Genomic DNA, 23,443 nt, shown 5'->3' with positions numbered 1-23,443 from the left:
CATGGCGTTTTCCAACACTATCAGCAGTGCACCTGCCACCTCTAGCCCAACAGCTGATCACAAACAAAAACAAAGCCTGCCAACGACTTGGGGGTGGAAAATTTTACTTTTCCCCCGAGTTTTCCCAAGCTTGCGTGCGCGCAGCTGCGAGCCATTTTCCAGCACGCGTATCCGAATGGTGGGACAAATGGCCAGCCGCTGGCAGAGTCGTTTGTTGCCTGTTCGCGGAAATTCGGTCCTTTGAAACGCCAAAAAAACGAAACAAAGGAAAACCCTTCAGTTTTTCCTGTGCGGGCTCGAAATTATTATCAAAATCCATTTAAAACAAACAACTTTAGTGCAATATTAAAAGGAAACCACACTGTGATTGAGTGAGTGCAAGGAAAACTTGGGGAAAACCGAGCAGGATTATCACCGCAGATTAAGGCGGTGGTCGTTCAAAGTGAGTAATCTGAGTGCTACGCACCAATTAAATATCGTTAAAACTTCTCAATGACACTTGAGGAAAGTGTTTTTTAAGCCCCTGAGAAAAACTCCACTTGGCTGTACTCGGAAAATTATGTGAAAAATCAATATTCCACAGCCCGTTGGCCCAAGAACTGCGCACGCATCTCCCATAGGGACTCTTCCGACTTTTATCCTGTTGCGGATCCTTCAGCTCGCCGTTAAGCAGCTGTTTGCTTGCTAAAAATAAAAAAACCTCTTAATCGCTGTTTGCGAATTTCCCTCTCGAGCATATGGTGCAACCTGTCACTCCAAAAGGTTTCGCGAGCATCCGCCTGGTTGGGACGAATTTATGTTTTCCGGCCCACGCACTTTGCTTATCGCCTCGCCAATTGACGTCAGGAGTGGATATCGAGTTACCAGGGGAGCTCCTAGCCTCAGAGGGCGTTGTTGTTAGCCCATTCAATTGTTTGCTGGCCAACCTCTGACCTTTGCGAGGTGGGGGAGGGTGGATGAGGGGAGAGTCGTCTGGTGACACAGCCTTCACCTCGATGCGACGCACAAAGTCATTGCATCCCCAGTGGAGTGTCAAATCGGAGTGGGTTGGTAAACACCCCAATTCTATATCCGTAGGATGTCTGTCTCTGATGCTTGTCTGCCGTGCGTGGGCGTCTGGCGGCGTCCCTTTGGCATTCCCCTTACTGCGCATCGTCGCGGAATTGCATGGCGAAAAATGTAAGTCCCCAAGCGGGATTATAAATCATCAATCTTTTGGGAAATAAAATATAAAAATATCGAATAAGATATCATAAATATTCAATTTCTTGCCTAAACTTACATTTTATTTTCTATATTTAAAGAGATCTCTAAATTTCAAGTATTAAAGTGTCCATTAATTCCTATTTGAATTTATTGTTTGCAAGAATAACATGTCTCTAATATCCCAAATATCAACATTTATATTTTTATCAGTGTAAAGAAAAGTGCGTCATGGGAAAAGGACTTGTGCGGCATGATTATAGTGACCAGCTTGATTGAGAGATTAAGTGTACACAGGATTTGAAAGGGGATTCTCGGCAGCTTGCAATGATTATTGTTTGCTTTTCTAATAATAGAGCAAATCCCAGACAAGACTACTTTCCCTTTGGGAAAATATGTTTATATTTGGACCAGTTTAGGGTCCAAGCCAAGCTGCTCCTTTATAAACAATAGCTGATCCAGCAAAGAGCGCCTTTCAAAGTCGCGGCTTAAGCACCACACCATAAAGTGGCTTCCAGAGACTCGTGAATAAATAAAGGAAAATACTTACTATGAAAAAAAAAAGAGTAAAAAAGAGTGCCAAGGCGGGGGGGCGCCAAGCAATGAACATAAATTTCCGCTGGGCAGCATTAAAAAGGAAAGCGGCAACGCACGGAGGGCTGGGGAAAATTCACCTGGTCGCGAAATGGCTTCCTGTCCTTACAATTTTCCCTTGTTTATTATTAATTTTGTTTTGGGATGGGCAGAGGAGAAAGGACCTGTGGTCCTGCGGTTGACCAAAATGATTTATGTTGCCCGTGGGGTGCACTTTTAAGGGTTCCCCTCTTGAATAGCCTTAAAAATGCAATGTGCCCCCTATTTTCGGGGCGTGGCTGCCGCCCATTGCGGTCTACTATATCACGTGTGGCCGGGTCGGTCAGCACCACGGAAAAGTAAGGAGAAAAAAGCGTTTTCCAAATGGAAATCACTTGCTAATCAACGTGTCCTGCCAGCCGCGTGTATAGCAAATTATATCCTATACATGTGTATATGGAGCGACAACTAGGCACCGAAAGTTACAACATTCCATGCCCCGCCCGACATTAGGGATTTTCTGTGGCGCAGAAAAGAAAGATACACGGTGAAAAATAATATTTAATTAGGGTTTTTACTACAACTTTTGTTGGCTTAACATGTTATTTTGGAAATGGAAAAAATCTCAAAGAGAAACTGCTTGAAATTTAGACTTGTTTTCTTAGATTCTTATAAAACCTAATAAAGAAGTCTGAAGTCTTCATTTCATAATATTTTCTTTATTTTCCTTATTGTGTAGCAGAAACACGGAGTAAACAAACCTTGAAATTATGAGAAAACCGAAAAAAGAAACATATATATTCGGTAGTGGGTGGAAGACGCAGGGCTTGTGGGGTGGAAGGAAGCAATGTTTGCCTCTTGAAAGATGATTCACCATTTGGTTCGCTCTTCCTTCCTTCCTTCCATATTCCCTTCTTCCTGTTCCCCGCCCTTTTGGCTCAGCGGCTTTCCCGTTTCGTTGGGACGCGACTGTGGCCAGGTTCCACACACACACACAGTCCCAGAAAAGCTTGGCACGAACATTCTGCCAGGATGAGTCATCCGCCGTTTGGCCTGTGCGACTGTGTTTGTGCTTTTTTGCGTGGGGCAGGCCTGCTGCTGCCGCTTCTCCCCCTTTCTTTCTTCTCGTATATTTTATCCACTTTCCTCTGCTTTCATTGCAATGACTTAAATAACCAAATCGCATTTATCGTTTATGTTCTAGACATATACTTCAATGTCCTGGGGGTCTTTAGAAAACGAGAAATGGGGAAAGATGTAGGGGCAGGCTTTATACACGTGTCTGATACTCGAAGAGCTCTCATTGTACCCCCTCTTAAGCTCTTAAATGTGGCTGCCTTGAAAATTGAATTTAAATGTAATTTCAGGCCCAGCCTGCAGCGAAAAAGAATAATTTTAAATAAAATGGCAGATGACTCATCCGCCGTGTTGTCTGCTCGAGTGTTATATTTTAATTGCTTGATCCTGGAAGAGTCAGTGAACCATCCTTTAAACATGATGCAGCGGAAAATTGAAATGTTTTGGCTCTTGAACTGTCATTGACATTCACCGGTGGAAAGTTCTTAAAGTTGAGGGGGAAGAAAAGGAATTGCGCAGCCAACAATGAACGTCAACGACCCGCCCGATTTTCCCCCGATTTTCCTCCTGCTTCTCCTATTTGCCTCAGTCACACACACACGCACTCGAAATTATTTGGGTTGGTTTTGGCGCGTGTGTGTGGGTTTTTCTCCACCTAACCTTTCATTACGCACTCCCAAAGAAAATTCTGCGCAGTAATGAAAATTGTTCTGCAGTTAAAATTTCCTAAAACATTCATATACCTAAAGCAAAATATTACCAGTGGGACGCAATATCGCTTTAGTGATGTACATATATCGAAAAAATCGTTGTTTTATTTATCGAAATTTTAAAACTTATATAGCAACGTAAAAATGTCGATTTAATATCGGTTTTCGTGTCAAATATATCAATATTTTATCGATACATTAAACAAATTTTTATTACTTAATTTCACGCCATACAAATTTTGTAAATATTTGTTAAACTAAGAATTTAAAAAGTATAGTTTTTACTCCAGATATCGTCACAATTGATCGATAAACTATTCCCTATAGATCACCAAACCCTGGCCTAATCCGTTGGTCATAGCCATATGTATGTATGATATTAAAATGAATAAGTTCGATATATAGAAGGTATATAGCATATAGGGTTATTGAGAATACGCCCATTGAGCGTCGGGCAAAGAATCCCAGGGTAGTGGTCCAGAGCAGGGTGCACGTTAGTCCGAACAAAAGAAAGTAGAAGGCATCATGGCCGTAGTTTCCGAACACGGTTATGTTCTCATCATTTTCGTTTAACATTCTTCGGACAAACAATACAATGCTGGGTGACAAGACGATGGCTGCGACATAAGACATTATTAGTTTCACAGGATTATCTAGCATACAGGGAAGACTTACTGAAAATGGGGCCTCCTATGCTGGAGGCATAAGCCATTTTTGGGTAGCCTTGCATGGCCAGGGCCGTGTTCGCGACCAAGGGTCCCAGGTTATTTGTCCAGGACTTCACAGAGGCGCTCATGAACTCCTCGTCCAACTCCAAGTTACGGGAAATTACCTCAATAACCCTATCGATTTCCGTTGCTGACACGTAGATCAGCAACATGCAGCCAGTTAAATTCATGATTGTAAACACCTTGAGCCGGAGATATTTTGTTAGCAAGGATACGGATTTATCTTTTTCAAAACTCACCCAGTGATAAGAGGGTGGCTTGTCGGTCCGTGAAGTGAAAAAGACGCACACCGCTATCGGCACGGTAATCGCCATGGTATAGGCCCCAGATTTTAAATCATCTATGATCTCAATGTACCAGAGCTTGTCACCCGGTGTGAGCATTACAGCTGTAGAAAATAATGTATTTAATAGTAATTAAATAATATTTTGGTATGCATTAAGATAGAGGTCATAGATAACCTTCTTACCTTTGAAGACCATGACGGTTATGGCCGGATTAACCACGACATGTACGATGTTTAGCAACTTTTTCCAACCGTGCTTTTTCTTCTGGTAGTCCACTAGGGGAATGTAGAAGACGCAGAGTAAAACGGCAGGAACCTTTGCCAATAATATGGCCCTCTCGACCATATTAGATGTTCGCCAATCACGGCATCTGAAGGGCCTCACCGCCAAAAGGAAGTCCTTGAATAGGCGAAAGTTCTTTCCACGTCTTCTGTCGTACATCGCATTCCTATTTTGCTCCTGGTTTACACTTATTCTAGTATGCATTGTCATTCGTTGGGTGGTGAACTGCATTTTTGACATCGATCCTTGACGTCTTTTCTCATAGATCTCCAATTTATGGTCCTGAAACCGATTTAGTGTCTTTTTTAAATCATGCATTTTGGCATCATTTTCTTCAGTATCTTCCATATCCTCAAGTTCATCAATTTTAGCATTTATAACTAGGAAAAAATGAGCAATGGGTATTTATAAGTTCCACTATTTTATCTTGTACTCACTTTTGACCTCTCTTCGCATTAAGTACAAGTCTACCACATTTACGACTATATAGAAGATGTACACCAAAAACATTACTATATTTTTGAAAAGAAAAATACATAATTACTAGGGATACTTCGGGTTTAACATTACTTCATTCCCATTAGGAATTTTAAAAGGGATGTAATTTTTTCAATTCGCAATTCTTACCAATAAATTCAAATGACGACACTTCGGTTTCGCGCATCAAAAAGAAATTAACCAGAGACAATCCAAAAATAAGAAATAAAATGTCACGCACTGTTTCAAAGCCATTCATCCTGAATGGGGTAATGTAACAGATGATCCCGCCAGAGACCATGGACACAAACAGGGCCGAAGATATGCTGGCGCTGTACACAGGGACTTTGCTCCTTATGTTCGCCAGGTTTGCAAACAGATCTGCTGAGCTATTCCCGAATGCCAATATGGTGACGCCAGCCAAATGTTCGTTCAGGTGGATCAACTTTGATACACTCTCCAGAGCGGGACCGTAGCTGTAAATCGAAATAAGGATACATTCGTTAAATTTAAGCAAATTGGATTGAAAGTAAAGACCACAAAGGTTCTTTAAAAGCTTTTTCGAATTCAGTAAATAATAGATTTCTAATATACCAACCCTAAGTGTATCTGAGTGGCTTCTTTATTTTCTTGTATATGATATTTTTATTATTAAACATTATATTATTTGTAACTCACTAATTGTAAACCACATTTATCAGAATAGTCAGCATAAAAAAGCACATTATTCCAAAAAGAGCCAAGACACAATGCTCCTGGAAGGCATTGATGCACTTCAGTTTGCAGGACATCAACAGCATGTACGGTATGACATTGGTGCTCCTGTTGCAGTCCACGGCTCTACTCACAAAGTCGCACTTTTCCTCGTAGGGAAACTCGCGAGCCACAAAACAATTGACCTTTTCCCAAAAATGCGTAAACTCATCGTCGAAAGCATTTGATGTTGGATCATTGGACATGGTAAAAGTGTAGAAGAAATTTAAGTAAATTATAAATAATAATAACTAAATACTAGAAAGATGTACTGTGACATTTTTCACAATTTGCAACGTTCACTAGATCTATTTTATATATTTTACCTTTTCTGAGATAGATTTATAATATACTTTTTATAATAAATATTTATAATTTGCCTTTAAAGTGGCAAAAGTTCAGACAAACAAAAAACTGTAGACCATAAATATTTGTCTTAAAGGCTGCCATATCTTTACGCCCCCAGCTTTTCACTGCCCTGTCAGCGTCAGATTTCAATGTCAATGTAATTACGTCGGAGGAGTAAGTATACAAATGAACTACCGACTAACATAAAAAGCCAGAGCCTGTCATGGGTCTCGAGGCGATGGGAAATCAATAAAAGACTACGAAAAAAAAGAGGAGGGCCCTCCACATAGTATATTTTACGTCATCGGAGAGTGGCTATAGCCGTAGCCACTGTGCCGGCAGCGATAGTGAAATGGCTGATAATAAGATCAGACGGGGGTTGTGACAGTCGCTTCCTGCGAAAGTGAGCGAGCACCTTGCGTTAATAATGAAATTCTTTGTGCCAGCCCAGATGACAGGCTAGCGTTTTGTTATTGCGAGACCCCCCTCCTGTCTAGATGAAATTTATGAAATTTTTCGCATACCCATATATACTACCTCTTGCGGCCCACAACTGGGAACAGCTTGGAACACCTCCTGCCCACTCCCGGACTTTGACGCATGCGTTGTGGCAGAGGGCTGGTCGTCGTCGTATCCTCTGAACTTTCCCAGAGCCAGAGCTCACTGTGTCGTCTACCCTTAACGGGTGCAGTTCGTTCTGGTCTCGAGTCGTGCGCGATTTTATTTTCCGAGGCCCTCCGCTGGCTGGCCATCGATTTTGTGCAGAAAAGCCCAGAGTTTTGCCCACTGAAAAGTTAACCAAGAAAAATCTCTAGAAAAAGGCAGCCAAGTAAAGAAAATAAACCATTAACAAAATTAAATGGAAATTCAATAAAGCTATTTAATTCGAAACTAGATAACAAATTGTTACTTAAAATAAAAGGAGTGCAAAATTTTCGCTGTTATACAGAAAGGCAGACCCCCTAACATATACACACAAACACATATATATATATATATATATATATAATAGGGATATTTATTATTAAAGTCCAAAGGAAGCTACGCGAATGTGCGCTTTTGGTTACTTATTGTTTTTTGCCCTATTGTTGACAACAATCCTGGTGCTGTCCATCATATTCGCCACCACCACAAAGCGCTCCATGCTGGATAGCTTAATACTAGTATTCAATTACACACAAGAACAGCAGCAGGATCAAGAAATGCAGCAGGAACATCAAACGGACTATCATCAGCAATCACAAATGTTCTTGAAACAGAAAATATTTTGATTTTTTCTCAAGTTATTTTTATATCTAAAACCTCGATAATAAAAAAGAAAGAAAGAAATACAAAAAAAAAACGAAACAAAAATTGGTAATTGCTTCAAAATATATTTGCAAAATTTCATCAATTCGCTCGATCAAACATTTCAAAATTCTCGAAAAACATAGCCCATTTCGTTTTTACATAATTTTGATTTTGTTCTCTAACCTCCCGCCCGCTCCCCTTTGCCCACCAAAAGTCATGTCCAAGAAACAGTGGCCTCCACGAACAGTGTGAACAGTGTCGAGTGTAGAGATTTCCTGGCTCGCGACGGTGTCCATGGCAAAGGCAACATGGAAATTTATTAATAAAGGTCAAGACGACCCAAGCGAAGGATATATCCTGCGCGAGTGTGTGTATGTTTGTGTGTGCGCGTGTGGCTGGAGGTCCTACATATGGCATTAAGTGCCCGCCGTGTTGCCCTGCAGGAAGCCATAAAAAACCCACAATATGACGCAGAGGACAATAAAAGCGAAGGACCTCAAGTACTTGGCTCGAGTCTCAAGTGCAAATGAGGGTTGACTGGGTGACGAAACGAAAACTTAAAAGCCGAGCCAGGTGTCAGGATATCGCAAACAGGACCAACTGGGGAGGAATTTCTGAAATATAACTTATTTCCGTATCATTTAATATCCTAATTCGACTTGCGTCAGTCTGCATATCATAAAAAATACAAAATATAAAACCATTACACAAATATTTTGCATATTCTTACTCATTTTCGCTCCTGCTTTCTCTTTTTCTCACCTGCTCTCTCTGCTTTCTCTCCACATGTCTCCTGTCTCGCGCTTCTGCGCAATTCCTTTGTAGACTTTTGCCTCCAACTTTCTGCAGGCTGTTGCATATTTGCTTTGACAGTTTCGTCAAATTAAAAAAAAAAAAAAACATAAACAAAGTATTTTGGTCAGGTAAACAAAGAGAGTGAGAGAGGAAGAGAGAGAGAGATAGAGAGAAAGTGCTGAGAAAGAGAAATTCTCACAGCTGCGCATTCGAAACAAAAGACATTGGAAGTTTCTCAAACTCGGTCTTACAATATTTCAGGACTCTAGTGTTTGCTAGTAAAAGAATTTCATTGTTGGTTGCGTGGAAATAATATTTAAAACACAAAAAAAGCAAAATAAAATAGTGTTTGGCTTCCCAAATAATAAACTAAATTTAACTGAAAAGTCGTTAAACGTAATAGTGCGATTAAACAAGGAAAAACTATCAAAACCATCTAACAACCTAGTGCTACGATGTATTCCCTGGATATAGTTATCCTGTAAGCCAGTAATTCATTGGCTTTACTTAGAGGTAATTATAAAATAAATATCTGCCAAGAAAATATGGCAAATCCTTTTTATTTTTTCCTTTATTAGGGTGTGAGTGATTTTCTTTATTCTGCCTTTTGTATTTGCTCGATGACTCATTCGAGTGCTGGCCGACACTCGTCTGCGTTTTATTGGAAGCATTGTGGATTGTGGAATTTTTTCCCTTAGCTCCCCGACTCTGGGTGTGTGTGTTTGAGGGGATGTGTGAAAGTCAAGAGGGTGTTGGAGGGGTTACACAAAACTATTTGAATAAAATCAAAGTTCCGAAAGAAGAAAATTATTCCAGAAATGTAAATGACAAAAAAAGGAAACAATATAATACCCTAAGGGTTGAGAAACTTATGCTTTAAGTACTTTCAGTACGTTTTTATTATTTTTAAAGTACAAAAACTTAAATGGGATGAGTTTTACAGTTAAATAAAACTAATCAAAGACTTATTCAAATCAAGAAACCCTTTTTATGGTTCAAATAATATCCACAAAGGGCCAGAAACCAATACCGACCCCACCCCTGAATTCAATACAAATTTCCCTGGCGACTTGCCGGGGCATGACTCATAGTTTGTAGCCACCACAAGAGCCAATGGAGTACGAGTACGACTACATGACCATTTCCAGTTGGTGGCAATTATAAAATGACAGAGTGTTAGAAGAAGTCCCGAGCCAATTTTACAGCCCACTCGAATGACTTGAATTTGCTTATAAAGAGTATTCCCTTCCCTACTCTATTTCCACTCCAGTTAACCGGAAACCAGGACACCCACTGAGAGCCAGACCAAGATGTCGTCGGTTAAGGTGGCGGTGCGAGTGCGCCCCTTTAACTCGCGGGAAATAAGCAGGGAGTCGAAATGCATCATCGAGATGAGCGGGGCCACCACGGGTAAGAGATGTCCTAGATGTCTACAAATTACATTTTTATAACACGAAAAACCCCTTGCAGCCATTACCAACCCAAAGGTACCACCAAACACAAGTGATTCGGTAAAGCGATTCAACTTTGACTACTCCTACTGGTCGCACGATGTAAGCTTATATAATTCCAAAGCCTTAAAAGAATATAAATAATAAAAGCTTGTTATATCAGCATCACGATGCCGACTTTTCCACACAATCGATGGTCTACAAGGACATTGGCGAGGAGATGCTGCAGCACTCCTTCGATGGCTATAATGTCTGCATCTTTGCCTATGGCCAGACTGGAGCTGGCAAGTCTTACACCATGATGGGCAGGCAGGAGGAGCAGCAGGAGGGCATTATACCCATGATTTGCAAGGATCTATTTGGACGCATACAAGAAACGGAGACAGATGAACTCAAGTATTCGGTAAGTCATTCATATAACTCTTAAATTAGGCTAAAACCTAACTCTTGTTATATTTAAAATACCAGGTTGAGGTCTCTTATATGGAGATCTACTGCGAACGGGTTAGGGATCTGCTGAATCCCAAAAACAAGGGCAATCTGCGTGTGAGGGAGCATCCTTTGCTGGGTCCTTATGTGGAGGACCTATCCAAATTGGCCGTCACTGATTACCAGGATATACACGATCTCATTGATGAGGGCAACAAGGCGCGGTAGGTTTTCTTATTTTATGTAATTTATTAGTTTATTTATACAAAATATGTTGTTTTGTTTTTTAGAACTGTGGCCGCCACCAACATGAACGAAACCAGCTCCCGTTCCCATGCCGTTTTCACCATCTTCTTCACCCAACGTCGCCATGATACCATGACCGATTTGACCACAGAGAAGGTCTCCAAGATAAGTCTGGTGGATTTGGCCGGTTCAGAGCGAGCGGATTCCACTGGAGCCAAGGGAACGCGCTTGAAGGAGGGAGCCAACATAAACAAGTCCCTGACCACTTTGGGCAAAGTTATCTCAGCCCTGGCGGAAGTGGTAAGGATTTCTTATTTAAAACTTTGTTAAAACTATAAATAATTTACTGACTCTTTTTGCTGCCTTGTTAAACCTCAGTCTGTAAGTATATTTGTCTTTTAAAGACCACAAATAGTTTTTAATATATGTATTTCTTATAACAGGCCTCCAAGAAAAAGAATGCTAAGAAGGCTGACTTTATTCCCTATCGAGATTCAGCTTTGACTTGGCTGCTGCGTGAAAATCTGGGTGGTAATTCCAAGACAGCCATGATAGCAGCTATCTCGCCAGCAGATATTAACTACGACGAAACTCTCAGCACTTTGCGGTGAGCTTAATATTAATTTTAAATGAAATATAATCATTTAATATATATAAATATCAGCTATGCGGATCGTGCCAAGCAAATTGTGTGCAAGGCCGTGGTCAACGAGGATGCCAATGCCAAGCTTATACGCGAACTCAAGGAGGAGATCCAAAAGCTGCGGGATCTGCTCAAGGCCGAGGGTATTGAGGTGCAGGAAGGTGAGTTTCCCCCCACTAGTTACCTAAGGCTACTTCCAAAATAAGCTAGACTACATTAAAAACCCAGCCACACATCCAAAATTACTCGCCACACCTAAATATTACAAAAAAAATTAATGAAAACCAAAGAAACCCAAGCCTAAGTTAGTCCTAGTTCTAGTTACTAACTAGTAAGTTATGCTAGAGAAACAAAAGAACAAAACCAAAACCCAAAAACCTATTTCGTTTAGGACCCGATGGCAAGGTGGTGTGTGAGAAGCGCGATGCGAATAGTAAGTAAAGCCAAAAGCAATTCAGCGCTAAACAAAAACCAAAGGCTTCACGTGCAACAAAAATTGTTATAATCACAAATAAAAAATATATACAAATATGTACAGTGCGTTTCAGAGCTTTAATTGATTCATTTACTTATAGTTTTTGAAACGCACTGATCTTGTAGTTAACCACTGCCCATAATTATCTTGAAATTGTCTTTGTGTAAGTGTGCATCTGTAATGTGCTGTACCGTCTTCAAAGCTTCAAAACCAAATACCGCTTCAGGACGAATATATATCCCATATGATAATCACCAACAAGTCCTCTTTATGTTGCCTTCAAAAACACCAAAAAAAGAGCCTCCAGCAGGATCTTCAGCTGAAAATGTTTATGGCGTTTTATTTGAGTTGCCGAAATAAAAGAAAAAGTAAAAAGAAAAGTAAGACAACTCCTCGCAGTCCTCCTCACTGCTGCCAAAGCGAGAAAGTGGACAGGCCAGAGTTATGCAAGAGTCCCTCCTGAATCGGCATATTCGCTTCGTTCCTTATATATATATCTACATGTTCCTACATATCTCTATGTATTCCATAACCTTTATAACCTTAGCACGCTTATCACTGCGCTTGTGACTTTCATAGAAAGTCAGAGAATTGTCTTAGTAAACCTCCTTCCATTTTTGCAGAGGATGAGCTCACCAAGTCCACGGTGATCAAGTCACCGAGCAAGTCACGCAATCGCAATGGATCCACCACGGAAATGGCCGTGGATCAGCTGCAGGCCAGCGAGAAACTCATTGCAGGTGAGTTTAGATTAATAATAAATAAAATATATATAGAAAATAAACAACAACAAAAACCAATCAGAACTCAATGAGACCTGGGAGGAGAAACTCAAGCGTACCGAGGAGATTCGCCTCCAGCGGGAGGCTGTGTTTGCCGAGATGGGCGTGGCCGTCAAGGAGGATGGCATCACAGTGGGCGTGTTTTCGCCCAAGAAGACCCCTCATCTGGTCAATCTTAACGAAGATCCCAATCTCTCCGAGTGTCTGCTTTACTACATCAAGGACGGTTTAACCCGTCTGGGCACCCATGAGGCCAATCTTCCCCAGGATATTCAGCTCTCTGGGTCGCACATCCTCAAGGAGCACTGCACCTTTGAGAACAGAAACAGCACGGTGACCCTGCTGCCGCACAAGGATGCCATTATCTATGTCAATGGACGTAAGCTGGTGGAACCAGAGGTCCTCAAGACCGGCTCCCGTGTGATTCTGGGCAAGAATCACGTGTTCCGCTTCACCAACCCAGAGCAGGCCCGTGAGCTGCGCGAGAAGATTGAAGAGGAGAACGAGGCGGAGAATGAGGTGGAGAAGGCGGACACCCAGCAGGTGGACTGGAACTTTGCCCAGTGTGAGTTGCTCGAGAAGCAGGGCATCGATCTGAAGGCCGAGATGAAGAAGCGGCTGGATAACCTCGAGGAGCAGTACAAGCGGGAGAAGCTCCAGGCTGATCAGCAGTTTGAGGAGCAGCGCAAAACCTACGAGGCTCGCATAGATGCCTTGCAAAAGCAAGTGGAGGAGCAGTCCATGACCATGTCGATGTACAGCAGCTACTCGCCAGAGGATTTCCATCAGGAGGAGGATGTTTACAGTGAGTAAATTTTAAGTTTTTATTAAATGATGTGATAAAAAAAATGGGTTATTTAACAGCCAATCCCATGTACGAGTCCTGCTGGACTGCTCGGGAGGCTGGCCTGGCTGCCTGGGCCTTCCGCAAGTGGCGTTACCATCAGTTTACCTCCTTGCGTGACGATCTCTGGGGCAATGCCATCTTCCTCAAGGAAGCCAATGCCATTTCTGTGGAGCTCAAGAAGAAGGTGGGTCTCTTGTCTTAATTTTAATTATTTAATTTATTTCTAATTTAAATTCCTGTTACAGGTGCAATTCCAATTCACTCTCTTGACCGACACCTTGTACTCTCCCTTGCCACCCGAGCTGGCCTCCAGTGTGGCTCCTCTGCACCAGGAGGATGAGTTTGGAGCTCCACCAGTCTCCAAGACCTTGGTGGCCGTGGAGGTCACCGATACCAAGAATGGAGCCACCCACTACTGGTCCCTGGAGAAGCTACGGTAGGTTCTTTCAAAGTCCAATCCTCCATTGAGAACTCTTAAACTTCCTCCTTCCTCACATTCATTTTTCTCTGCACTTTGGTTGAGAGTTAAAAGCTGGCTTTTGTTTTGAGTTGGTCGTTATCCTTTCGTTGGTACGTGCATGGTGGTTGTAGTTGTTCATCATGGATTCTAGTTTCTATCAAATGCTCTAGAATTTCTTGGTTCATTTGTATAACTTTTGGCAATAATCGAAGCGAAGAAGAAGATCACGCCGCCACCATTTACGCCTAAAGACTCATTGCCATCATTCGCCAAAGCCCGAAATACAGCTTAGGTTAGGTTATTCGAACAGATGTTGATTTGTACTTTTTCGGTTCTCTTACTACGAATCCCGTGACCTGTAACCTCGAATCCCAAATCCCCAATCCCACTCATTTTTGTACACCACCAAGCTATCGCCTTGAGCTGATGCGACAGATTTACAATGTCGAGAGCCCGCCTTCGTCCATGCTGTTTGATACCTCCAACATGGGGGAGGCCTTGAGCGGAGCCCTGATGGGACCACCCAGCCAAGATCTGCATTCCAACCAGCAGCTGCAGCAGCCGCCAGTCGAGAGCGAACGTGGTCGCCTGACACTGGCCAATCTGATACCTTCTAGGTGTGCTTTGATCGCAGGTTTCATTTGTATATAGACGTGTGTTTGTGTAGAAAAACTATCCTTAGTTGTAGTTGCATGGCTTTCCATATATATTCGGCTTCTAATTTCTTGCTGTGACGCTGTCTCCGCCACACCTCTTTTTCCTAAGCAAATATATAATAATATTTATCCAGAATCCTTAGCAATTTCTTGTTACTAACTTAGAAATAAATGTATTTTTTAGGCAACGCTTGGAGCTAATGCGCGAGATGTACCACAACGAGGCGGAGATGAGCCCAACTTCGCCGGACTATAATGTAGAGAGCCTCACTGGCGGTGATCCCTTCTACGATCGCTTTCCATGGTTCCGCATGGTGGGCCGTTCCTTTATTTACCTGAGCAACCTGCTCTATCCAGTGCCCCTGGTCCACAAAGTGGCCATTGTCAATGAGCGAGGCGATGTTCGTGGCTACCTAAGGATTGCTGTGCAGCCTGTCCTGGACGAGGAGTCCATTGACTTTAATAATGGGGTAAAGCAATCGGCCAGGTTGGTCTTCAATGAGGATGATGCCAAGCCCAAGTATCGAGCTCTCAATGAGAAGGATGATGTGCAGCGGTATATCGATAATGGTGGTCTGGACAGCAAGCTGGAAGGTGAGTCTAAAGGGGATTTTGACTTATTTTAAACGATATTTCAACGATATTCCCCCAAAAGAACTTGAAGATGTGGATTCTGGTCGCGGCATTGACTCCAACTCGGCTTCGGAGTGCCATGAGAATGCCGAGGAGCCCGGTGAGCACTTGCAGGTGGGCAAAGAGTTCACCTTCCGTGTCACCGTTCTTCAGGCCACAGGCATTGGCGCCGAGTATGCTGATATATTCTGCCAGTTCAAGTAACTAACTAGAAATTCTCTTGTGCATATATTTTCAATTTAACATAAACTTTCCAGCTTTTTGCATCGTCACGAGGAGGCCTTCTCCACTGAGCCCGTCAAGAACTCTGCTTCGGGTGCTCCCTTGGGCTTCTACCATGTGCAGAATGTGAGATAACTCTTCCTCCTTCAAGGTTCTTAGTTTCAACATTTGAATATACCTTTCAGATAACTGTTCCCGTTACCAAATCCTTCATTGAGTACTTGAAGACTCAACCCATTATGTTCAAGATCTTCGGGCATTACCAGACGCATCCCTTGCACAAGGATGCCAAGCAGGAGTTTGTTTCCCGGCCACCACCACGCCGCATGCTGCCACCTAGCATACCCATTAGCCAGCCAGTGCGCAGTCCCAAGTTTGGACCTCTACCTTGTGCACCCACGTCCACGGTGCTGGCCAAGCACGATGTTCTCGTTTGGTTTGAGATTTGTGAGCTGGCGCCTAATGGAGAATATGTGCCATCGGTTTGTACCAGGACAGAGCCTCCTCCTTAAAGGGAAACTAATCCAATCTCTCAATAGGTGGTGGAGCACAGCGATGATCTTCCCTGCCGTGGCCTGTTCCTGCTGCATCAGGGCATCCAGCGGCGCATTCGTATCACCATTGTTCATGAGCCCACGGCCGAGGTGAAGTGGAAGGATATCAATGAGCTGGTGGTGGGGCGTATACGCAATACTCCGGAATCATCCGACGAGCAGGATGAAGATGCCTGCGTGCTATCGCTGGGTCTGTTCCCCGGCGAGGTTCTAGAGGTGCCCGGCGATGATCGCTCCTTCTACCGCTTCGAGGCTGCCTGGGACTCGAGTCTGCACAACTCGGCGCTGCTTAACAGGGTTTCCCAGGGTGGTGAGACCATCTACATCACATTGAGCGCTTATTTGGAGGTGAGTCAAGGGAGCTCCTAAGACATTTATTAAATTTTCATATAAATATTTCCCTTTTTCAGTTGGAGAACTGCGCCCGGCCGGCCATTATTACCAAAGACCTGAGCATGGTCATCTATGGCCGCGATGCTCGCACCGGTCCCCGCTCCCTGAAGCACCTGTTCTCCGGACAGTATCGCAATCCGGAGGCCAATCGGTTGACCGGCGTCTACGAGCTGGCACTGCGCAGAGCATCCGAAGCAGGTAGTCCAGGTAGCAATTCTCAATGTAGTTGTACTCGAACTCGGTCCGCTTGCACTCCGCTTGCCGAATCTCTGGAGCTGGCCCCCATTCACTTGCTGTTTCTCTGTGCCCCCTTTTGCAGGTGTGCAGAGGCGTCAGCGCCGAGTGTTGGACACCAGTTCCACCTATGTGCGTGGTGAGGAGAATCTGCATGGCTGGCGGCCAAGGGGCGACTCTCTGATCTTCGATCATCAGTGGGAGCTGGAGAAGCTCACCCGGCTGGAGGAGGTGGGCCGCATGAGGCATCTGCTTTTGCTGCGCGAACGCCTGGGCATGGACACCAATCCTAATCCGACCACCAAGACCGAGAAGGATGTGTGCAATCTGGCCGCCCGGGCAGCCACCTCGCCCGTACACATGGTCATTCCACAGTCGCCCCAGACACCGGTCAAGGATCCGCAGCAAATCATTCCAGAGCGCGAGTACAACCAGCGGGAGCAGGATCTCATGCTCAAGTGCTTGAAGCTGGTGCAGGGTGAGTAGTGACCAGGTTATTCTCAAGGTGTAAGTTGCTGAGTCTTTGGTTTTTAGGACGCTATACCAAGAGCGAGGCCAGCGACACGCAGACCCAGTCGGATGTGTCGCCCAGCGATGAGGGATGTGCCGACATGACCGTCAGCTGCATCTCCAGCAATTCCATGGAGTAAGTAGTCGCTTAACCAATCTTAATATTGCATCCACACCACAGCACCTTCCATCTTAGTTAGCTTGCATCCATATTCGGCTTTCTTGGTTTATTAGAGCAAACGAAATTGGCACGACACCACAGCACACAACATGGTACATCAGTTCACCACACTAACCCCTCATCCACGCTCCCATACTGAACTCACAAGAGCAACCCGATAAATCTGTAAAATCCCTCGGATAGCAGGAAGAAACCCCTAAGAAAAGATTTCCCAATTAAAATAAGGTTTAAAAATGCATATTTATATGTTTATAAATCTTCTCCTTGAGGTTAATTCAAAGATTAAAGCTTCTATTGAAACACACGATGGGTTTCCACAACTTGCTGCCTGAGGCCTTTGGGACACTCTGTACGCAAGATGCACAGCTCAAGGTTCTCCTCAAAGACATAGCCAGGCTTGCACACACAATTTACGCCACAGAAGCTCACACATTTCTGGGATTTAAAGGCACAGGTTTCGGGACAAACGCCAGCACATCTCTTCACAGTGGCATTCTCGCCACAAAGGCCCGGAAAGGGATTCCAAATGTACTTCTCACGATCCGGATCCGGGTCCACCTTATGGTGTAGAACAGTCTCATCAAAGCTAGTAACCATCACCATTTTCATGAACAAAGCTGCTGGCAGAAGCAAAGAAAGGGAGAATAGCAACCGAGCCATTATAGAAACCAAAAGCAACTGGAGTTAATCGATTTCAGTCTCTGGTTTATATTGGTTGCCAGCAGCTCTCTCTCTCTCCTCCATTCGCTTATCGCAGTGCAAAAAGCTAACTAAAAACCACCTTCTATCGCTCATATTCCCTCCTAATAACTCGAGATACTCAAAAAACAAAACTTTCAATATTTTATTTGTACATGTTTTCCTTTTTTTCGGTTTTCTTTTACACAACAAAAAATTAGAAACAACAAATTTGTAATTCGACGCAGGTAATTTTCTGTTCTATCCAAAGAACCCAAAGCCTTAAATAAACCAACTCATCGCTTGAGTTTCTGGCTAATAGCTCTTGTTTTGTTCCTACCAGATTATGTTCACCGGATCGGTCGGATGCACCGAATGGCTGGGAGGCCCCAGCCCCGGCCACACAACCGGCTCTGCCGCTGCGCCTATATGTGCCGGAATTGGAAGAGATCCGTGTCAGTCCTGTGGTGGCCCGCAAGGGTCTGTTGAATGTCCTGGAGCATGGCGGTTCCGGCTGGAAGAAGCGCTGGGTGGTAAGTCTTTGTTGGTTGTATTTTTCATAGAGTTTTGTAATTATTTTAAACTTATTCTTTTAGATTGTTCGTCGCCCTTATGTGTTTATCTACCGATCGGAGAAGGACCCCGTTGAACGGGCTGTCCTTAATCTGGCCACAGCTCAGGTGGAGTGCAGCGAGGACCAGGCGGCCATGGTCAAGATACCCAACACATTCAGGTGGGTTTCGGTCTTAATTCTCCTCTTAAATTATGAAGTTTGTTTTTGAGTTTAACAACAAACTATTTATATTTTCAGTGTGGTGACCAAGCATCGTGGCTATTTGCTGCAGACCCTCGGCGACAAGGAGGTGCACGACTGGCTGTATGCCATTAATCCCTTGCTGGCTGGACAAATCAAGTAGGTTTACATAACGGGGGATGGGATGCGCCCACATTAACACAAGGCTTTCAATACTAATACTCCTCTCCACCTCCCCCAACTAGATCCCGCTTGGCGCGTCGAACCTTGGAGCCGGCCAGCCAAACGGCCTCCCAAATCCAGGCCAGCAGTGCGGCGAATGCCAATAGTGCGAACAAATGAGATACGATCACGATGGAATCCGTTTTGGTTTACTGAGACGCAGGCTATGGCTGGCTGCAGCGCCTGAGCATCGCCCGACGTCTGGTCAGGCGAAGATCGCAGCAGCGGCTGGCAACTGATTGAGAACCTATATAGCTTGGATTCCATCGGAGGAGTAGGATATAGAATATAATGAAATCGAATGATCAAGTCAGATATGATAATTATGGGAGGAGAGAAACCAAATGCAAAGCGTACGTAATTATTAAGTAGTTCAACAACAACAACAACCATGGATTAATGGATTTATAGATCATTATTATGTATTATGTATTTCGTGATTAGTTGCAGCTCCAATCAGATACGGATAGCCTATATTTTAGAACCCTTTTATGGTTAAGTTCTTGGACAATTCTGTAAATAGCCTTTGTTGGATTCGATTGTATAAATATTTGGTATTTAGTTAGAGGATCGTTTTTAGTTTCGAGTTCCCAGCGTGATATTATGTTGATCAGTTTAGATTGTATTGGATTTTCCCTTTCTCAAATATATGCAACAATTATGTAATGATGCTTGAGACACACACGTATATGCATTTTAATGGAGCAACTAAAGCAAAACAGATATATATATATATAAAGAATTAATGTATAAAACCCTATATAATTGCTGTTTATACACAAATTTTCAAATACTTGTATCTTGTATTGTTTAACCGACCGACGAAAAAGATGAAAAGGCATAATACCAAATATGTATGTGTGTGTGTGTTAAAGAAAGACCGTACAGTATATAGGCTATAGCTCAGCAGAATTGCGAAATCTCTATAAAGATAACGATTATTGTTAGATCTATATATATACACAAATATATATACACAAAAGCAACCAGAAAACTATATGCGAATGAAACTATTTTACACACCAGAGTTACGAATGCTGCTATAGGAACAGTTGTTGCCCCCGCCCCCCCCTGGTCAACTGTTGTTGACGGCTTTTAAGGCTTTCCTACCCCCACACACAGTTTCGCTTCTCTCACACAATGCTCCCACTCGGAACCACCTGCAAAAGCTTCAAGCAAGAACACAACGTTACGGAACAACCAATTGTAGTTTTGATAAGAGTCTTAAATTATAGTATGCAATGGCCACCTGTACATTTCCCAAAAACTAAAACTGAATCTTTGCTTTTGCTTTACCTCAGTCAAGGAAAAGGGTCTTGACATTTCATTTGCGTTTTGCCTTTGGTTGGAGCACGAGCTTAGGTCAGGTTAAGGGATCAAATTTGGGGGAAACAATGGAGCTTCGCAAGTCCCGACGCTCCCCAAGTTGTTGATGGGGATCGCTTTCCTCCGTATTCGTTACGAAAACGGAACGTTAAGCGATCGTTGGAATATCGGATATAGAGTCGGCGTTTTTGGGTTTGAGTTAATTGTAGCAAAATGTAAACATTTGTTAAACTATTGAATTAATTTCGAATTGTAACATATTAGAGAATTGTAATTACAATAATCATTATACGAGCATTATATATTATCTGATATATCTCTATGTAATAACCCTTTTGGCCCGGTTTGAATTTACCAAAAAAAAAAAAAACAAATTGAATTGCACACACAGAGAGAGCAGCTAGCAATTAGCAAGGCGAGTTAACAAGCATAAACTCCACTTATATATGTATGCGTATATAGTACATGCAAAATACATTTCAAAATCTATCTAAATATATACATCGGCTATATATAAACATATATATAAATGAGATGATTGCCTGGCAAACGTTTCAAATGACAGAATAGACCGAAAGGAGCAGCAGAACCAATGCAAGGACTACCAGTTGGTATCGAGAAAGAAAGAACCCCCGACAAAGAAAAACCTATGCTATGTGTATGTATAATCCAAAACAAATTGATATATGCCAGGGCGTATCACTATTAAAGAAATATAAAATAAAACGGCTTTAAATAAAATCTGTAAATTACCAAAAGTGTTTTAACTCTCTGGCAAACTTGGGGTATCTTTTGTATATAATGTTCTAATTAAGCGAAGCATATAAAATGAATTTTATGCACTTAGTTCTGGGCTCAATTCAAACCATAAAATCTGAAGTCAGTTTACCAGGAACCCTTCCATTATGCACAGCTTTAAAACATTGTGGTTACTTGGTTTTTTAATGGTAACATGAATTTTGCTTTAAACCTATTTAAAAGTTAACTTTATAAATCTTTTATTTATATAGATTTTTCACACCAGTTTGGTGAGATGTCAAAGCTACAATCCGGCACATATATTCACCTGTGCCGAGGTCTTTTCACGGGGCCTTGCTGAAGTCACTAAAGAGATCCTGCCCAAGTTCAAGGAGTTAATCGATTGTATAAGCTTTGTACCAAATCAGAACTTGTATGAACTCGACACCCATGATTTCAGAGCGTTGGTCTCCTCCTTCCTATTGCACCTTGCCAAGGGACCAAGCTGTCTCGAGACTTTTTCGGAAGACATGAAAGATCTTATAAACCCGCATATGAAACAATTCAAAATAGAGCATTGTGCCTATTTAAATATTGTTCCAAAATGTTGGCCCAATTAAGAATACAAATAATAATTGAACAATAATAAGAGAAGATTGTGAAGTTTATTATTTTAAAATTAATAATAACGTTGTATTTCTATAGTCCGAAAACTCCATTACATCTTTAGGAAAGGAGAATTCTGGAACTTTGGAGAAAATAGGCATACCAAATCAAATTATTTACTTCGATCTAGAAGCTTAATATATTTTACAAATTTATGTATAAATTATATAAATATTTACAAGCATGCAAAATCGATTAAGTTATTTAATCAGGGAGAAGTAAAGAAATCAACTTACTATTTCCATTAGTTGTCCCTTGACATATCTCAGAGATGGCAAGCGCAAAGTTATTATTCAAACTCTCTTGTCTGGCGGTAAGATATTCCTTAAGATCCTTTATAAACTCACAAAATAATCAATTTTCATAGCTTTTAGCAACCACCTGGGGTTATACATATAATATGAAACAAGTGGGCGTTTGCCTGCAGATTTTTACCGAAGCCACAGCCGCTGTAGCTGTTCACGCCATGCCCTTATTCCAGGATCTCACCCAATGCATCAAGTTCGTGAACTACATGGATCTGGAAAACTTAAGCTTTTTAATGTTCGGCATGGTGGTCTTTAGTTGGCTGCAAAGCTTGGCTTTGGAAGTCAATTGCCTTTGGGAAATGGAAAATCGGTTGAGGGTTATCCTGGCTCCGCATTTGCAGCGACTTCACCAATACGAATGTATGTACTTGGGCTTGCCCTCGGTTTGTATACCAAAATGATGTAGAAGAAATTAAATAAAGTTTTAAAACTGGAATGAAGTCTAAAAAGTGGTTATAAGAGCATAGCAAATTACTTAACATCCGCTGAAATGTTGGAGAATATTGGCAGTCATTCGTCAGCATGTCGAGAGGGAAGTTGTGTCTGTTAGTGAGTTCTTTGCTCGTAAGTTGATCTAGACTCAACCCTTCCTTAGTACCTTAACCCTTTTCCTTTTACAGCTCTTACAAATTGTGACAATTGAAGCAAAAAGGATAAACCTGATCAAGGTCAACCAATGCTTGAAGGTTAGCCTGGATCTTGTAAGCGCTGTCTCTAGACAGATTATGCCAGTTATCAAGGATATGATTAACTGCGTTAAATACGAGGTCAAAATTAACACTGAACGTATGAATTTAATGCAGCTAGTCTTGGTGGTCTACCAGTTCTTCCTTTATGCCTTAAACAACCGATTGGACTGTCTGGCGAACGCCTATATGTCAATGTCTGCCGTCACGATTCCTAAGACAGATGAGCTGAGCTCCTTGAAGTGTATGTACTTGTTTGTAGAGGAGCCTTTGTGCTGAAAAATCCAGAGACTAGCAAAACCAATAAAATGTGTCAGGTTTCTGTGTTTTTAAATCCATAATAAAATTTTTATTAAAAGAGAGAGAACAGTAAAGACTTTTTTAATCAAATATATAAAGCTTCTGGTATTGCATTTTAGGATATATAAGTTATAAAGGGTTTTTGATAAAGGATTAAAATAAATTATATTTAAACAAAAATGAGACAAATAACCTAATCCAAATGGTTTTTAAACCTTTACTCTGTGACCTTGAGAGTAAAGTTATTGATAAATAAATGTACACAGCGAAACGAATTGAGCTCTAATCACATTTAAGTGTATTATCTGCATTTAGAACTGCTAAGAGGCAGGACGAATGCAATTATCCTGAGACCTATAAATAGAGCAAAGAGTGCGGCGTTCCAAAAGTAGCTTTCTGAGACTTTTGATAAATTAAACACCAGTTCCAATGAAACTGTTTACGTTTACCCTAGTGCTGAGCTTGCTGGCTGTAAGTAGAGTCTCTTAGAAATAGTAAATATACAAATATTTGTTATCATATCCAC

The 23,443-nt window shown here is 42.1% G+C and overlaps 5 protein-coding genes across 5 annotated transcripts; 3 read left to right on the top strand and 2 right to left on the bottom strand.

Annotated features, from left to right (window-relative positions):
- The first annotated feature begins 57 nt into the window (after positions 1 to 57).
- unc-104 (kinesin family member unc-104) lies at positions 58 to 20,714 on the top strand. Its single transcript, XM_070284833.1, has 26 exons — positions 58 to 442; positions 9,794 to 9,933; positions 9,994 to 10,076; positions 10,138 to 10,377; positions 10,443 to 10,627; positions 10,694 to 10,949; positions 11,093 to 11,256; positions 11,314 to 11,453; positions 11,684 to 11,725; positions 12,391 to 12,507; positions 12,572 to 13,354; positions 13,414 to 13,580; positions 13,642 to 13,832; positions 14,697 to 15,106; positions 15,168 to 15,345; positions 15,403 to 15,493; positions 15,553 to 15,849; positions 15,907 to 16,269; positions 16,332 to 16,521; positions 16,634 to 17,026; positions 17,083 to 17,194; positions 18,139 to 18,165; positions 18,261 to 18,450; positions 18,514 to 18,650; positions 18,729 to 18,830; positions 18,917 to 20,714. The coding sequence occupies exons 2-26, from the start codon at positions 9,834 to 9,836 to the stop codon at positions 19,011 to 19,013; spliced, it is 5,055 nt and encodes a 1,684-aa protein (XP_070140934.1). The 5' UTR covers positions 58 to 442; positions 9,794 to 9,833; the 3' UTR covers positions 19,014 to 20,714.
- Positions 3,758 to 6,379, bottom strand: LOC108076347 (mitochondrial sodium/calcium exchanger protein). Its single transcript, XM_017169140.3, has 7 exons — positions 6,016 to 6,379; positions 5,488 to 5,813; positions 5,298 to 5,372; positions 4,761 to 5,240; positions 4,531 to 4,679; positions 4,239 to 4,473; positions 3,758 to 4,180 (listed from the first exon to the last, which is right to left on the bottom strand). Exons 1-7 carry the CDS (start codon positions 6,294 to 6,296, stop codon positions 3,885 to 3,887), a joined length of 1,842 nt encoding a protein of 613 aa, XP_017024629.1. The 5' UTR covers positions 6,297 to 6,379; the 3' UTR covers positions 3,758 to 3,884.
- Positions 7,116 to 9,033, top strand: LOC108076350 (uncharacterized). The gene is made up of 2 exons (XM_070284832.1): positions 7,116 to 7,794; positions 8,785 to 9,033. Exon 1 carries the CDS (start codon positions 7,488 to 7,490, stop codon positions 7,707 to 7,709), a length of 222 nt encoding a protein of 73 aa, XP_070140933.1. The 5' UTR covers positions 7,116 to 7,487; the 3' UTR covers positions 7,710 to 7,794; positions 8,785 to 9,033.
- LOC108076348 (uncharacterized) lies at positions 17,461 to 17,922 on the bottom strand. The gene has a single exon (XM_017169141.3). The coding sequence runs from the start codon at positions 17,897 to 17,899 to the stop codon at positions 17,531 to 17,533; it is 369 nt and encodes a 122-aa protein (XP_017024630.1). The 5' UTR covers positions 17,900 to 17,922; the 3' UTR covers positions 17,461 to 17,530.
- A 1,071-nt stretch (positions 20,715 to 21,785) lies between the features above and the next one.
- LOC108076258 (uncharacterized) lies at positions 21,786 to 22,984 on the top strand. The gene is made up of 3 exons (XM_017169008.3): positions 21,786 to 21,936; positions 21,991 to 22,495; positions 22,552 to 22,984. Exons 2-3 carry the CDS (start codon positions 22,454 to 22,456, stop codon positions 22,894 to 22,896), a joined length of 387 nt encoding a protein of 128 aa, XP_017024497.1. The 5' UTR covers positions 21,786 to 21,936; positions 21,991 to 22,453; the 3' UTR covers positions 22,897 to 22,984.
- Positions 22,985 to 23,443: the final 459 nt, after the last annotated feature.

The sequence above is a fragment of the Drosophila kikkawai genome, chromosome 2R (genome assembly GCF_030179895.1).
Source record: "Drosophila kikkawai strain 14028-0561.14 chromosome 2R, DkikHiC1v2, whole genome shotgun sequence".
Lineage (NCBI taxonomy): Eukaryota > Metazoa > Arthropoda > Insecta > Diptera > Drosophilidae > Drosophila > Drosophila kikkawai.
Note: the sequence above shows the minus strand (reverse complement) of the source record. Positions and strands in the feature narration are given on the sequence as shown.

What these genes read in the sequence shown, in the direction of transcription:
- LOC108076347 (XM_017169140.3), bottom strand. Translation starts at nt 6,296, where the DNA reads ATGTCCAATGATCCAACATCAAATGCTTTCGACGATGAGTTTACGCAT. An exon ending in GTCGTCATTTGAATTTATTG is followed by an intron (nt 5,373 to 5,487) that starts GTAAGAATTGCG and finishes TCAAAAATATAG; the next exon opens with TAATGTTTTTGGTGTACATC. An exon ending in AATGCGAAGAGAGGTCAAAA is followed by an intron (nt 5,241 to 5,297) that starts GTGAGTACAAGA and finishes ATTTTTTCCTAG; the next exon opens with TTATAAATGCTAAAATTGAT.
- LOC108076350 (XM_070284832.1), top strand. Translation starts at nt 7,488, where the DNA reads ATGTGCGCTTTTGGTTACTTATTGTTTTTTGCCCTATTGTTGACAACA.
- unc-104 (XM_070284833.1), top strand. Translation starts at nt 9,834, where the DNA reads ATGTCGTCGGTTAAGGTGGCGGTGCGAGTGCGCCCCTTTAACTCGCGG. An exon ending in ATCTCCAGCAATTCCATGGA is followed by an intron (nt 17,195 to 18,138) that starts GTAAGTAGTCGC and finishes ACAAAAAATTAG; the next exon opens with AAACAACAAATTTGTAATTC. An exon ending in AAGATACCCAACACATTCAG is followed by an intron (nt 18,651 to 18,728) that starts GTGGGTTTCGGT and finishes TTATATTTTCAG; the next exon opens with TGTGGTGACCAAGCATCGTG.
- LOC108076348 (XM_017169141.3), bottom strand. Translation starts at nt 17,899, where the DNA reads ATGGCTCGGTTGCTATTCTCCCTTTCTTTGCTTCTGCCAGCAGCTTTG.
- LOC108076258 (XM_017169008.3), top strand. Translation starts at nt 22,454, where the DNA reads ATGTCGAGAGGGAAGTTGTGTCTGTTAGTGAGTTCTTTGCTC. An exon ending in TGTTAGTGAGTTCTTTGCTC is followed by an intron (nt 22,496 to 22,551) that starts GTAAGTTGATCT and finishes TTCCTTTTACAG; the next exon opens with CTCTTACAAATTGTGACAAT.